General features: G+C 43.9%; 1 protein-coding gene across 1 annotated transcript in view; it reads right to left on the bottom strand.

Annotated features, from left to right (window-relative positions):
* APPBP2 (amyloid beta precursor protein binding protein 2) overlaps window positions 1–13,277 on the bottom strand; it is a 39,391-nt gene extending 26,114 nt beyond the window's left edge. The window contains exon 1 of the mRNA XM_038375378.2: window positions 13,009–13,277. Coding sequence (XP_038231306.1) covers window positions 13,009–13,149 — 141 coding nt within the window. The 5' untranslated portion in view covers window positions 13,150–13,277. The remainder of the gene's footprint in view (window positions 1–13,008) is intronic.
* Window positions 13,278–15,932: the final 2,655 nt, after the last annotated feature.

Below are 15,932 nucleotides of genomic sequence, written 5' to 3'. Positions count from 1 at the left end.
CAGACAAACCCTGTGATGTTGGCAATGCAGTTGACACTTAAAGGCAATGATCTTGCAAACTCACATACTACTAAAATGCTTAAAATTGAGTTTCATTTAAGTCAATGGGTCTACTCACATGGACACATTTTTGCAGAATCAGAGCCCAAGTCAGTACTGAATACCAAAGTACAGCACTATTGTGCATTTACTCATGACATGGCAGTCGTTCAGTGAGACAAACGAAAAAAAAAAAAAAAAAAAGTAAAACACCGTGGTGAATTTCTCCTTCCTCCCCACCCCAAATAAAAAAAACAACAATAAAAAACAATCAGCTCTCATTCTTATTAAATAGTCAGTGGTGCTTCTTGTTAGACCAAGAGTACTAGCTACTAGTCTAAAGCAACACACTATTTTACCCACCCCACCCCTAACCTTTTAGTTGGATCTTGTAGTTCCCTTCCCCCTTCCAGCCCTTCCACCCCCCATTGATGTTAACATGGTATTGTGTGCTGTTAAACGTGTGCTGAATTCTACCTTACAATAGGTAAGATTAGATTATTCTCATAATAGGCCTGCAAAGTGCTTTGAGACCCTTCAGGATGAAAGGACATACATTATAAAATTATATTCTTCTACAGAAGTTGTAACAACATAGATTTATTACAGCATGACCACCAAGGTGGATGCTTGAAGATCTGACATGTAAAACACCTTCCTAAAGAAACTTTTGTGTGTACTTTACTTTTTATCGTGTCATGATAAAAAAAAACAACTGGAATTATTATTAAATCTATTAATCTAGGCAACAGCTAAGATTACAGAGATTAGACATTTTCCTAGTTTATTTACTTTGTACATTTCACAGCACTTTGTATGCAGTTTCACTCTTTCCCATGAACAGTCGTCAGTTTCCTCTATTTGTACAACTGTTAAAGAAAGGGAGAGAAACATTTTCACAGAGAAAGGAAAATGTGCTTTTAAAAAATTGGTAGCGTAATCTGGAACAGGTGTACTACTGAAAAAACTTATTTTTTTCCCTTAAACGGATAGATTTCAAGTTTAGTGCGTCCCTTTGAAAGACTTTTCCTCTACTCATTTCCAACACTATTAAAATACTGTTTATAAATAGGACAAAATTGAGAAATGTAAAGTCAATGTAATCTGGAGACAAGGATAGCTACAAACAGATACATTTTTACTTTAGCAGGAGAAAAGTTATATTGCTTCTGTATTTGGCTCAGGTATGATCCTTACTGAAATACTCATCCTGTTCTGATTACCATAGTTCCAAGGAAGATGTTAAAAAATTGGATGAGATTCACAGAAAAGCCATAAGAATGACTAAATGGTTGGAAAACATGCCTTATATCAAGAGATTCAAGGAACTCAATCCATTTAGTTTATCAAAAAGAGAAGATTTTAGGCTGACTTCCCTCTCATGGGGAAGAGATATCTTCTAATAAAAAGGGTTCAGAGTAGCAGCCGTGTTAGTCTGTATTCGCAAAAAGAAAAAGGAGTACTTGTGGCACCCTAGAGACTAACAAATTTATTTGAGCATAAGCTTTCGTGAGCTGCAGCTCACTTCACTGGATGCATTCAGTGGGGAGATTTATATACATAGAAAACATGAAACAATGGGTGTTACCATACACACTGTAACAAGAGAGTGATCACTTAAGGTGAGCTATTACCAGCAGGAGAGCGGGGGGGGGGGGGGGAAAGAGGAGGGAACACCTTTTGTAGTGATAATTTGTAGTGAAGAATTGCAACTTTTAGGTCTGTAATCAAGTGACCAAAGAGATTGAGAACACTTCAAGCTCTTCGGTCACTCAATTACAGACCTAAAAGTCGCAATTCTTCAACAAATAAACTTCAAAAACAGACTTCAACGAGAGACTGCTGAATTGGAATTAATTTGCAAACTGGATACAATTAACTTAGGCTTGAATAGAGACTGGGAGTGGATGGGTCATTACACAAAGTAAAGCTATTTCCCCGTGTTTATTCCCCCCCCCCACTGTTCCTCAGATGTTCTTGTCAACTGCTGGAAATGGCCCACCTTAATTATCACTACAAGAGGTTTCCCCCCCCCCCCGCTCTCCTGCTGGTAATAGCTCACCTTAAGTGATCACTCTCTTGTTACAGTGTGTGTATGGTAACACCCATCGTTTCATGGTTTTCTATGTATATAAATCTCCACATTGTATTTTCCACTGAATGCATCTGATGAAGTGAGCTGTAGCTCACGAAAGCTTATGCTCAAATAAATTTGTTAGTCTCTAAGGTGCCACAAGTGCTCCTTTTCTTTTTGCTTATAATAAAAAGTTCTTCAGTCTAGCAGACAAAGGTATAACAAGATCCATCAGCTAAAAGTTGAAGGTAGCCAAATTTAGATTTAGACACTCCATCACTGGACATTTTAAAATCAAGAACTGGATATTTTTCTAAAAGATGTGCCCTAGATCAAACAGGAATTAATTCTGGGCACTCCCATGGCCTATGTATCATGCAGGAGGTCTGCCTAGATCAGGGGTCTCAAACTCAAATGACCACGAGGGCTACATGAGGATTAGTACATTGGCCCGAGGGCCGCATCACTGGCATCCCGCCCCACGCTGCCCCGCCCCACCCCTTCCATGAGGCCCCACCTCTTCCCACCCCTTCCCTGCCCCCATTCCCATGAGGGGTTCGGGGTGCAGCAGGGGGCTCAGGGCACAGGGTTGGGGTGCAGGAGGGGTTCGGGGGCTGGACTCCGGCCTGGCGCACACTGGGGGCAGGGCAGGCTCCTTGCCTGCCAGTCGTGTCTCCGCGCTGCTCCAGGACACGGCCGGAACCTGCAGGAGGGGAGGCACAGGGGTCTGCGTGTTGCCCTGGCTGCGCCTCCAGGCACTGCTCCCATTGGCCAGGAATGGGGAATCACGGTCAAGGGGAGCTTCGGGGGAGTGGCGCGGGGGCAGGGCAGGCAGGGAGCCTGCCCTGCCTCCGGCGCGTGCCAGGCTGGAGCCGCTCCAGGTAAATGTGGCGGGGACCACGAGGAGCTGGCCGCATGAAATAGCCCCGCAGTCCGCGTGTTTGAGACCCCTGGCCTAGATGATCACAACAGTCCCTTCTAGCCTTACAATCATCTATGACTCCTTTGTGCCAGCACTGGTTGCTTTTCTGAAAGGTGCTTTTCTTGAATAAGTGGGGAGGAGAAAGGGTTGGGGAGAAAAACAGTCTTTTCCATTTCACACTTGATTTTTGCCCAAAAAGCACAGCATATTAAAACCGCACAAACATAAGGTTTGATAAAAATCCTTGAAATCACACAGAACATTCACAGCAAAAATCCTACAAATGTAACCCATCAACTTAAGGCTTTTTCCCTTCACTGTAAGGACAGTGCTTATTTATGGCCTTGTTTATACTACTTTGGTCAGAAACCGTCAATCTGAAGGAATAGCTGCAGTTGTTTCACAGGTTTCAGAGTAGCAGCCGTGTTAGTCTGTATTCGCAAAAAGAAAAGGAGTACTTGTGGCACCTTAGAGACTAACAAATTTATTTGAGCATAAGCTTTCGTGAGCTACAGCTCACTTCATTGGATGCATTCGGTTTCACAGTTTATCTACCCTTTCCTCTCTCACTAAATTAACTGCCCAAGTGTCATGAGCCTTGGAACAAAACAAGATTTTTTTGTTACAAACATTTTCCACAAGACTGTAATTCATCAACAAGCAAAGTCAGCTCAGACAGACATGTTTTGAGCAAACTCAACCATAGGATAATATCACCACTGCTAAGAATCATTAAATACTGTTGCAAAGCAAAGTTGACATTTTATTGCAAGCCATGTGCTGTTTCAGCAAATTTCTAGTTATTCATGTTGTTTTGCTCTAGAGGAGAATTGATTAGATAGACATAAAACAACAGCTTTTATTAGCTCTGCGCGTTCCTCATCTGGATTAGCAGAACACACAGTAAGAAAACATGGTACTTCAGCTACAGTCAAAACATGCATCGTGGCAATTCTAGATTAAGCTAACTCAGAACCTACCATTCATTTTGAAAAACACTCTGGAAGTTTTACTTCGTAACTTCAATTAGACAAAGTGATTACAGTGACTTGCTTTTCCCTAAATAGCTATTTGCATAGTACAAATTAATTTTATTGTAGTGCAATTACTGAATGTTATAATTTTAAGTACCAATGTGTTGAAGCAAATTAATGCCATTCCCCCATTGTTCCTGTGATTAACAATCTCATCAGAAGGCCTCAAAAGAATGATGTTTATAAGTCAATTTAGCCCAACAATTTAAACATTTTTTAAAGGGAATTTTGACCAGGAGACCCCAAGGCTACATCTACACTACAAGTACTACAGCAGCACACAGTTGCAGCTATGCGAATGTGAACACTTGCTGCAGGGACAGAAGGGGATTTTCCATTGCTGCAGTAAACCCACCCCCATGCTAGGCCTAGGGAAGAATTCTTCCATTGACCTGGAGGTGTGCGTAATGGGCTATAGTTTGGCTTAACTAGATAGCTCAGGCGTGTGAATCTTTCACACCCCTGAGTGTCATAGCAAGGTTGACCTAAGTTTTAGGTGTAGACTAGGCCTAAGCATTTGAGGACATTCCACATTAACCAATATAAACCACACAGGTCATCCTCATTAGTCTATATTGATACAAAACTGCAATCCAAGAGTGTAAAAAAGAAAACACTACAACTAACACAGTTTTCAAATCTTCAAATGCACCAAAGGAGCAAGAGAGTCCAGAAAAAAAGCATACATGGCCAGAAAAATCATATATGTCATTGCTTACATAGAAAATGCCCTACTGAATCAGACCATTGGTCCAGCTTGTCCAGTATCTTGTATTTGTCAGCAGCGAATACCAGATTCTTCCAACCAAAAAAAAACAAAAAACAAAAAACAAACCAAAAAAGAACAAGCCACCCCACACCACCTACATATATTTCCTTTTGTTGAGTCTCCTTATGTTATTGCTTTGTGAAGAATCTGTGCTCCTTACAGTCTTCCAAAGTTTTCACTAATTCGAATAATTGTATCATTGGCAAACTTCACCAGCTTGTTGTCTACTTCTTCCTCCACGTCACTGATATCGAACACTGGTCCCAATACTGCCCTGGAACAAACCAATATCAGCTCCATTTGCCATTACTTACCACAACTACAATGCCTATTGCTCAAAATTAACATGGTCAGGTTGAAATACAGACAACTTAAAAAAAATAATTGAAAGTTGTTCCAAGTATTTGACTTGCTGCTGTCTATCTTTTCCAATGATTTTTGTTTCACAACCATATTTTAATCCATGTTTTTCTCTCCCCTGTTGCGCCATGCAAAACCCCACAAAAAGGGGAAATGGACATAACTAATTATATAAGCGAAACAATTAAACTGGGTTATGTACCAAATGCTGGCAAGTGCACAAAGGAAACTGAAAGAAATAGAAAAATATTTTCCCTTTAATCTCAGTAATTTCTTGTAATAAATTAGTTTTAAAGCTTTTCAAACAGAAATGTGATTTTTTTAAAAAATATTGATAGCATTCCTTTAACTAGTTTTCAATCTACATTAGAACTCTGCACCTAACTCAACTGTGATTTTCCTTAATAGTCAGCAGGACTGGACACCGTGAGTGAACTTGTATTTTGGCTCAATTTCTTTGAGTTTGAGACTAGCAGCATCAGGCGCAGGGTATGAGGATCAGTTCCGGGCTGCAGAGCCCAGATGGGCTTCACAGGGAGGTGTTTCTGAACCCAGGGGCTCCCATGGCCATATACCCCCTGACCACCTAGCAGGAGGAGAGCAGGAGTGCGGCCACCACTCATGCCTGTGGGAAAGGCGGACCTAGGGGCTGGCTCGCCTGCTTTAGACGGCATTGCCCACATTCTGCCCAGCTGGCCCCGGCTGGCCAGGTGCTCCAGCCCTGGGCTCGCCTGCACTCACCACCATTCCAGCAGTCCAGACCTGGCAGCATGAGATACTTAGACGGTAACCCCTTAACCGTTGGGCAGTTGCCTACATTACCCATCCATAAGGCTGGCCCCGATTGTCACTTACGAGGGACACTTTCAAAAACTTCTTGAAAATCCAAGTAATAGATCCACAGAATTGCCTTTAGCCGGTTAGACAAGTGCTAGTTTCCTTAAAGTCAAGTTGATATGGCACTGCTAATTCGCTTACATTTAATAAGAGGGCCTTGCTATGCTTTTAAAACACCTCAACAATTTATTAACAATGCTGTAGGAAGACAAACATACCTCATATAAAGGACTCTGCTGTCCTGGTAACTTCCCAGGACAGTCCACTTCTTATTACAAGTTGCCCACTAAACACTTAAGTCCACCACAAATAATACCCCACAACCAGATTCAACTCCTTGAATAGCCTAAGAGAAAATATAAGTTCTGCCAGCAATTCCCTCCCTCCGTTTTAAAGAACGTAAGAATGGCCCTACTGGGTCAGACCAAAGATCTAGCTAGCCCGGTATCCAACAGTGGCCAGTGCCAGGTGCCCAGAGGGAATGAACAGAACAGGTAATCATCAAGTGATCCATCCCCTGTCGCGCATTCCCAGCTTCTGGCAACAATATGAGGGCTGTCAGTTTGAGCGTCTCTGCTAATTTCAAGCGTTGCTATACTACACAGGGAAAGAGGCAGTCCTTCCAGTCCTAGGGCCCAAACCATTAAACATTATACTTCTCAATGCCACATGAGAGGCTTTAAATAAATTCTCTATTTTGACAATTATTCCTACCTATGATTTCTTATTTCAAGTGAACTGCCTGGGAGACCTGGAGCTTTAAGGAATAACAGAACTATTTTGAAGTTTGAATTATTTCGAGGCTATAAAGATTGTAAAAAGAAAAGGAGGACTTGTGGCACCTTAGAGACTAACAAATTTATTTGAGCATAAGCTTTCGTGAGCTGTAGCTCACAAAAGCTTATGCTCAAATAAATTTGTTAGTCTCTAAGGTGCCACAAGTCCTCCTTTTCTTTTTGCGAATACAGACTAACACGGCTGCTACTCTGAAACCTGTCATAAACTTTGTAGTTAGTGATGGTTTTGGAAATGGTTATATTGACCATTATATATAAAATACATTTACAGCTTTGAAGGATCACAATTAGTTAATATTAATAATCCTGATAAAGACAGAATGTGACCAGGGTTAGTTACCACACTTATTTTTGCAGAGTGTGCAGTGAAATTTTTCATAAACACAAATGCTTACAAACTTAGTGGGATTTTGGGGAACCCCTGCATATCAATCTAACCCTTATTTGCAATCACAAATTGCAGGTCGGACTAGATCATCATAATGGTCCCTTCTGTCCTTAGTATCTATGAATCTTTAAACATCTACAGCTAGAAAAAGGTTCTCTCTCCAAAATCTGAAAGCGAGTACAGGTGAGGCACATCATACGCACATTTAGCTTACACAAATTCAATATACGCGCTCGGAAAAAAAGAAAAAAACCCCAAAAACTAACAACAAGATACCTGTAAATAGTGTGGGCGATTCTGCCCACCATTCCACTCAATGAGCATATGCCCCCGAGTGAGCATGAGAGGGAGATGTGAATCTGTTGTTCCCGTGTGCCTCTCACCATGTGAGCATCTTGCTGCTGCCGAGTGCGATTCTAGTGTTTAAAGATACTGTACATATTTTTCGTACAACATGGCCCCTAAACACAAGCTAACTACTTCATCTCGTGCTCAGCTGAAGAAACAGCGATCTGTTCCAACGCTGGAGGAAAAACTGGCTGTGTTGGACATATTGAGAGACGGTATGTCGGTCTCCAATGTGGCGCATAAATACAGCCACAAGGAATCTAGCATCCGTGCCATCAAGATTCGAGAGAGAGAAATTCGTCAAGCCGTGGCTTCAAGCTCTCCAATAATTGCTCAGGTGATGAGCCAGTTGCGTGATAAGACTTTAGTGAAGACTGAAAAGGCTGGAAGACATGAACCATAAATGTGTGCCTATCAATGGCAACATGTTGAGAGAAAAGGCTCTTAGCCTCTACGCGATGTTCAAACCTCCTGCCGAAGAGGGACAGCCTTCTGATGAGAAGGAATTCAAAGCCAGCCAAGGTTGGCTTAACAGTTTTGGGAACCGCTTCAACCTCAAAAACTACTGTGAAGCTGCAACTGCCAATGAAGAGGCAGCAAAAGCCTACCCCAAACAATTAAAGAAAATCATAGAAGAAAAGGGCTATCTTCCGGAACAAGTTTTTCATGCTGATGAGACTGGGCTCTTCTGGAAAAAAAATGCCCAACCGCACTTACACTTTGAAATCAGAAAGACAAGCCCCTGGCTTCAGAGCAGCTAAAGACCATGCGACTGTGTTGTTTTATGGCAATGCGGCTGGGCATTTAATAAAGCCGGGCCTGCTCTACAGGGCTGCAAATCCCCGTGCCCTAAAAGGCAAGAACAAAAATCTCCTGCCTATGTTCTGGCAATCAAATAAAAAGGCTTGGGTGACGGCAGCATTATTTCTGGATTGGTTCCATAAGTGTTTCATTCCAGAGGCCAAGCAGTACCTCAAAGAGAAAGGACTTGACTTTAAAGCGCTGCTAATCGTAGACAATGCTTCTGGCCACCTTGCGGCCCTCCGGTTTGTGCATAACAACATTGAAGTCGTCCTTCTCCACCCCAATACCACCTCCATCCTCTCGCCCAAGGTGTGATTCGCTGTTTCAAGGCCATGTACACGAGGTTTACATTCTCATGGATATGTAGCGCTATGGATGCTGATCCCAATCTTAATGTGATGGAGTGTTGATCGTTCCTTCAACGCTGCCAATTGCATCACTTATATTAAACAGGGAATGGATGCAGTTTAGCCTGAAACAGTCAACGCATGTTGGAAAAACCTGTGGAAAGAACGTGTGAATGATTTTAAGGGTTTCCCGACCATTGACAAAGAAGTGAAACGCATTGTTCAGGTGGCCAGGCAAGTCGGTGGTGATGGCTTCGTCGACATCCTTGAGGAAGAAATTGAAGAATTAATTGACTGCCATAAAGAAAGATTGACTAACGAGGAGTTAGAGGAACTGATAAAATCATCTACAGAAGACCAAGATGACGACAACAGGAAGAGCCAGCAAGCTGGAATTTTCATAAATTTGCTGACGTGTTCCAAGCAGCGAAACACTTGCATGATTTAATTTCTGAATATGATCCCTCTTTGGAACGAAGCCTCAAAATCACACGTAGTATTACGGACAATTTAAGACCGTATCAAGAAACATTTGAGCAGCTCAAGAGACAACAGAGACAGTTGCCGACCGCTATGTTTTTCAAGAAAAAACAACCAGCAGCAGATGAGCCTACGCAATCAACTTCTCGAGCTGAACCAGAGCCAACCACTTCGTCTCCATCTCCTGGGTCGACATCAAGCAGCAGATGAGCCTACGCAATCAACTTCTCGAGCTGAACCAGAGCCAACCACTTCGTCTCAGTCTCCTTGGTCGACATCAAGCCCTGACGACCCCCTGTAATTACCCCCTGTAATTAAAAATACAGTACTGTAAAATTATATTTTGCATATGTACTCTTTATTATACATATTACTGTACAGGGTTGTATACACAAAACCATGTACAGTATACTGTGCTCTTTGGACAATTTAAGGGATTTTCAAGGGTAATTTTGATTATAAGTGATTTTCGCCTTACATGCTGACTTTAGAACCTAACCCCTGTGTAAGATGAGTCTCCACTGTATATGCCATTTACGCATTTATTTTCCACTCCATACTAGCTGACATTCAATATTGCTAATACTCATCAATCAGACAATTACTTTTTCTCAATTATACCCAGAGTATAGATACCAAGGAGTAAAAAGTGTTAACTGTTCACTGAGGCCCTATCTCTACGGTACCAACAATTATGTAAATACAATAAACACCCAGCCAAGGTTTTCTTAGGGCTTGCCTCCATGATGGCAGAGGCATTAGAAGTTCTTCAGTGTGCTTTAATGTAGTCTTGTTTCAAACAGTACTTTATTAACACACACTAGGGAACTCTAGCGTGCATCAGCAGGGTCAACACAGGCCAGTTAACGCACAATATGCTTGTGTGCATTAGAATTTACTGGCAAGTGGTGAGGACTAATGCACAATGTAGACAAGCCCTTAGAGTACTAGTGAATTTTGGTTTTCCTACTTAACACACCTTAAAAGGACTCTGCCCTCTGAAAATTAGGCCACCTTAAACTATCTCAACTTGGGGACTGAAAATCACTAACATTTTGAAAGTCTTGGCTATTTAAAACAAACTGAAAAAAACCCAACCCCACCCAAAAATTACCCCCTACTCCCAAAAACCAAAATGGTTATAATATAGTTTGGCTTCAGCCATAGTTCATACCAATGGTATCATAATCTGATTCAGCCACATTATTAGTTTGTATTGCAATAGTACCTAGAAGCACCAATCAACAACCCATTGTACTGGGTGCTCTAGAGACGTGCAGTGAAAAGACAGTCATTGCTCCAAAGAATTTACAGTCTACGGCCTGATTTTACAAGGAGCTTCATGCACCCACCTCCCCACACACACTGAAATGAATGGGGCTCTGCATAAGTGCAGAGTTTCTTCTAGCACTGGAACCTAAATTAGACTACATCCATGGTTAAACCATACTTAAGGACATTAACAAAGACACAAAGTGAAAAACACAGATGACAATACAAACTACTATGCAAGACATTCAACAAACAGTGTCGTGTACTTTTATTTACTCTACATGTGGAAATTACATAAATCAACATTTTATTTAATGGGAATGCAAACTCTACACATTTTGCAGATTCCTGAGATTCTAAATTTTGATTTTTGGTAGATTCTTTAGCAAAAATGTATTTTTAAAAATGGATGCAAGTTGGTGTTTTAGTACCAAAGGTCCCTGATTAGTGACAGAAAAACTATTCTTGAGGTCAGGTAACACTGGAACAAGGTTTGCATGTTCACTCTTAGCTGCTCCCAACCAGGGCAATGTACTCCTGTTTGTGAGCATAAAGGGGAGAAAAGAGAGAAGTCTCTATCAATCAGATGGATTGACTTGTTCCATAATGGAAAAAGAACAATCAAAGCCAATCAGATTCAACCTGAACACACAGTAAAAGAAGTCAGTTACCTATTAACCTCCCTTACAGATCAGGTTTCAAGGATTCAGGAATAAAGGCAGTGAATATAACAAAAATATATATCAATATTACCCCTAAAAGCCCCTGTTCTTTGTGCATCTTTAGTGATTATTGAAATATACCCACTGCTTGTGAAAAAATACCAAGAGAGACAGCTCCAGCAAATTCTGATTATCAGTGGTTACAGCTATTGGCAGTTTCCAAAACAAAACAAAACAAAAAAATCAAAGCACTCCTTCAGGTTAATCACAAAACTGTGTTAAATTAATAGCTCACTATAAATCACTCTCTACAGCCATACTATCTATCAGTGTATGCGCGGGAGAGAGACTTTTCCGTATCATTTAGCCTAACACATAACGCAGATGAATAATACCTAGCATACGTAAATTTCCTTGCCTCTTACTCTCTGGTAGGAAAGATTTTCCGCTCTCACGTGATCATCCTTACCTCTGAATACTGCTACTCTAGGCTGACAGGAGGGCAGTTATCGGTCTCAAATACACTTCTGAAAAAATGTTTGTTTTCCCTTTAAAGCACTCTAGATTTCTTTAAAAGCTTTCTGACCTGAGCCTGAAAAAGCAATGCCCCACCTCAGGCCCCCTACTAGAGGGCTCCAGAACCTCCTGCTCCCTAGGATACTCATTTTGAACACTTCTTTGATATGAAATAAGAAAAGCAGGACTTGTGGCACCTTAGAGACTAACAAATTGATTAGAGCATAAGCTTCCGTGAGCTACCGCTCACTTCATCGGATGCATTTGGTGGAAAAAACTGATATGAAATGCCAGTCTAGCGGACATGGCCAGTGAAGGCAATACACCTTTTATAGGTTTCAGAGTAGCAGCCGTGTTAGTCTGTATTCGCAAAAAGAAAAGGAGTACTTGTGGCACCTTAGAGACTAACAAATTTATTAGAGCATAAGCTTTCGTGAGCTACAGCTCACTTCATCGGATGCATCGGATGCTCACGAAAGCTTATGCTCTAATAAATTTGTTAGTCTCTAAGGTGCCACAAGTACTCCTTTTCTTTTTACACCTTTTATACCAACTCTAGATTTAGGGGAAGAAGCAAAGTCTCCCCCAGCCCCCCCAAATGACAAGACGGCGGCCAACGAATTCAGTGGTTTAAAGCAAGGTCCCAAGCTTTACACCTGGGGGCTGTTGCCCCAGGAGGTCAGAGGAGAAAGTATAAAGGTGGAGACGTTTCTGGTCCCTCTACCCTGAGCATCATCTTACTCTTCTTCCCCCAGCCCCAACGCACAAAAGGAAAGGAGGACTTGTGGCACCTTAGAGACTAACAAATTGATTAGAGCATAAGCTTTCGTGAGCATCCGATGAAGTGAGCTGTAGCTCACGAAAGCTTATGCTCTAATCAATTTGTTAGTCTCTAAGGTGCCACAAGTCCTCCTTTTCTTTTGTGCGAATACAGACTAACACGGCTGCTACTCTGAAACGCACAAAAGGAAAGACTCCCCCCCCTTCGAAAAAACTAAGCTCGCCCTCCCAAGTCTCCCTCTCTAAAAATGAGGGAAGGCCTCTCTTCTCTCTCCCTCCCCCGCAAAATAGGGCTCACTCTTCCCCCCACAATCCAGGGTCCCCCCCCCCGCCCAATCATCACCCCCTACAGGGGTTCCCCTCCCCGCCAGCCCCTCGCTATCCCCCTCCCCGGCGGGGGGAGAAGCAGCAGCAGCAGCAGCCCTGGGCCCTGACTGAACGTCCTAGCTGCGGCCACCCCACACTCCCCCCCCCCGAGGCTAGCCCCCGGGCGGGGGGGGCAACAGAGGCTGAGGCCCTCCCCTTGCAGGGGCCCCCGAGCGGGCTGTCGGGGGCGGGGGGCGGATCCCCCCCCCTCACCTTGTAGTACACGTCGAACTGGATGTTCTCGGGCAGCGAGCGGATGTCGCGGCGCCGGGCCCGCCCGTAACTGTCCACCACGGCCGAGATCGCCGTGTTATAGAGCGTCTCCGGCACCCACTCCAGCTCCACCGCCGCCATCTTGGGTGTGCGGAGCCGCCGCCGCCGCCGCCGCCCCCGGGGGGCTCCCACCGCCCAGCAGCACCCGGGCGCTCTCTGCCCGCGGGGGGCCAGGAGGAGCCGGCGGCCGCAGCGGCGCCAGAGAGCGCGCGCGGCGCGGGGGTGGGGCGCGGAGCGGGAAGGCGCGGGGCGGGAGTGGCTCCGGCTGGGCCGCGGCCGGGGGGAGGCGTCAGGGCGACGGCCCGGGGAGGAGGGGCGGCAGGGCCGGCAGAGGGGCGCCCGGGGGAGGTGAAGGGGCGGAGAGGGGGGGGATGAAGCCAGGTGGGGGGATGGGGTGAGGAGACGGGGTAAGGAGAGGGGAGGGGGAGTAGAAAGTGGGGGGGGCAGAGAGGGGGGAAGGGCTGCATTTTGGGCAGGGGGAGGGGTGCATTTCGGGCAGAGAGGGGGGAAGGGGCTGCATTTTGGGCATGGAGGGGGGAAAGGGGTGCATTTTGGGCAGGGGGAAGGGGTGCATTTCGGGCACGGGGGAGGGGGTGCATTTTGGGCATGGAGGGGGGAAAGGGGTGCATTTCGGGCACGGGGGAGGGGTGCATTTCGGGCACGGAGAGGGGAAAGGGGTGCATTTCGGGCACGGAGAGGGGAAAGGGGTGCATTTCAGGTACGGAGAGGGGAAGGGGGAAGGGGGTGCATTTTGGGCATGGAGGGGGGAAGGGGGTGCATTTTGGGCATGGAGGGGGGAAGGGGGTGCATTTTGGGCATGGAGGGGGGGAAGGGGGTGCATTTCGGGCAGAGAGGGGGGAAAGGGGTGCATTTCGGGCAGAGAGGGGGGAAAGGGGTGCATTTCGGGCAGAGAGGGGGGAAAGAGGTGTATTTTGGGCAGAGATGGGGGAAAGGGGTGTATTTTGGGCAGAGAGGGGGGAAGGGGTGCATTTTGGTGGGGTAGAAGAGGGAGATGGTCGGGAAGAAAAGCTGGGAAGATGTGCGGGGAGGGGAACTCATGGAGATGCGGCGGCCTAAAATTGCATAATGACAGGTTTCAGAGTAGCAGCCGTGTTAGTCTGTATTCGCAATGAATACTTCATCCGATGAAGCGAGCTGTAGCTCACGAAAGCTTATGCTCTAATAAATTTGTTAGTCTCTAAGGTGCCACAAGTACTCCTGTTCTTTTTGCGGCCTAAAACCTGTGTCAGTGAGAGGAAAACCCGACCCTTGTTTTGGAGAGAAGAAGCTGTGAATTAGTCACTGGTGCCATACAATGCCTTGTGTCCTGTCCCCACCAAATTGGCGTCTAAATTATTTTCCTTATTCATGTCGTGTTTGTGTCCAAAAAAACCCAGTGCGGGCTGTCCCTGCTATGAAGGAGGTGCAGTCTAATAAAAGTAGTGGTTGGGGGGAGAGGGAGAGCATAAGAGCAAAAAGGTCCAGGGAGGACTGTAAATATTCAGTAACTTCCTAGCCTGGAAATGTAATTTTCTTTTTTTTTCAGTTATGAGCTAAAATGTGGATCCCAGCCTTGTCTTTACTAAGAGAAAGGGTGTTTTTGTTTTTTTTTACCATGTATTAATACGTAGTAAAATTCCAGTGTGGACAAGATTATTTGTAGTTTTAGCAGGTTGAGGTCACAAACACTAGGGAGAAGCAGGAGCTTAGTTTTACCTCAATCTACTAACATGTTAAAACTACAACTGCCTTGTCCTTACTGGAATATTACATTGTGTTTGCTAAAACAGGGTAAAATCTAGCTTTTCCCCCCCTACTGTGGATGCAAACTTTGACTGATTATGGAAATGACACTAGAGCTGAAGAAGAGTTTTGTATGGTTCAAAAGCTTGTGTCTCTCTCACCAACAGAAGTTGGTCCAATAAAAAACGTTACCTCACCCATCTTCTCTCTCTACTGTCTTTACCCACTGTCCCATTTTTCTCCTTAGCCATGTTGTTTCAGAGTTATTTTCTCTAACTTGCCTTCTTTATAGGGCCTACTGATGCTATTAAGGATTGTGATAGCTAGTTCTCTGCTACAGTTAATAGACTCATAGATTGTAGGAACACAAGGAATATTAGGATCATCTAGTCTGGAAAAAAAAAGCCTCTTTGCAGCCCCCTACCCAAGCAGAATGCAGGCAGAAAGTAAGAATATGCACAGCAGACATTTTCAGAAATCTGCAGAATGTAGGTCTCATACAGTGAATTATTATGGCTCAGGATTGATGGCTGCAATTAAATGTCATGAGTTAAACCATGACTTTGAGTTAGGGACTTCTATATTGTAAATGTTTTTATTGCAAACATGGATAGATTAAAAACACAGATCTATAACTGTTTGGAAATGGTGTTTCAGACTCGATCCAGGCTTAGTCCAACCTGCCATGGCCAATGTAGGATTGCTGCCAACAACATATTACATTATCCTTCCTAAAAGTTCCGAGGGATTGGGCTTTCATCTGTTTCCAATAATCTTGTAGATGTCACTGTCAAAGGTGTTTGTTTTTCAAATATAGGTTGCGAGAGGATATTGTCCTTTTAGGATTTTTTCCCTTGACAGAGTATCAGTGACCATTATTTCTCTTCTCCTTTCCTTTTCTGTCTCTCAAAATGTTGGTTAGCATACTTCTGTTGCTATTCGATGATTCTGAGGTGTCGATAACAGGATACATCCTCACTGGATAAGAATGAGTTTCCCCTTAAGAATAAATGTATCAATGAAGGTATAATAGAATTATACAAAGGACCAGTACAATAAGTTTAGTAATACTTATTACTTTATTCCTAATCTACTTTATTAATAGTCTTTTATATAACCTC

The sequence above is a fragment of the Dermochelys coriacea genome, chromosome 17 (genome assembly GCF_009764565.3).
Source record: "Dermochelys coriacea isolate rDerCor1 chromosome 17, rDerCor1.pri.v4, whole genome shotgun sequence".
In the NCBI taxonomy this organism is placed as follows: domain Eukaryota; kingdom Metazoa; phylum Chordata; order Testudines; family Dermochelyidae; genus Dermochelys; species Dermochelys coriacea.
The sequence above is the reverse complement of the archived record's forward strand: the minus strand, read 5'-3'. Positions and strand labels throughout refer to the sequence as shown.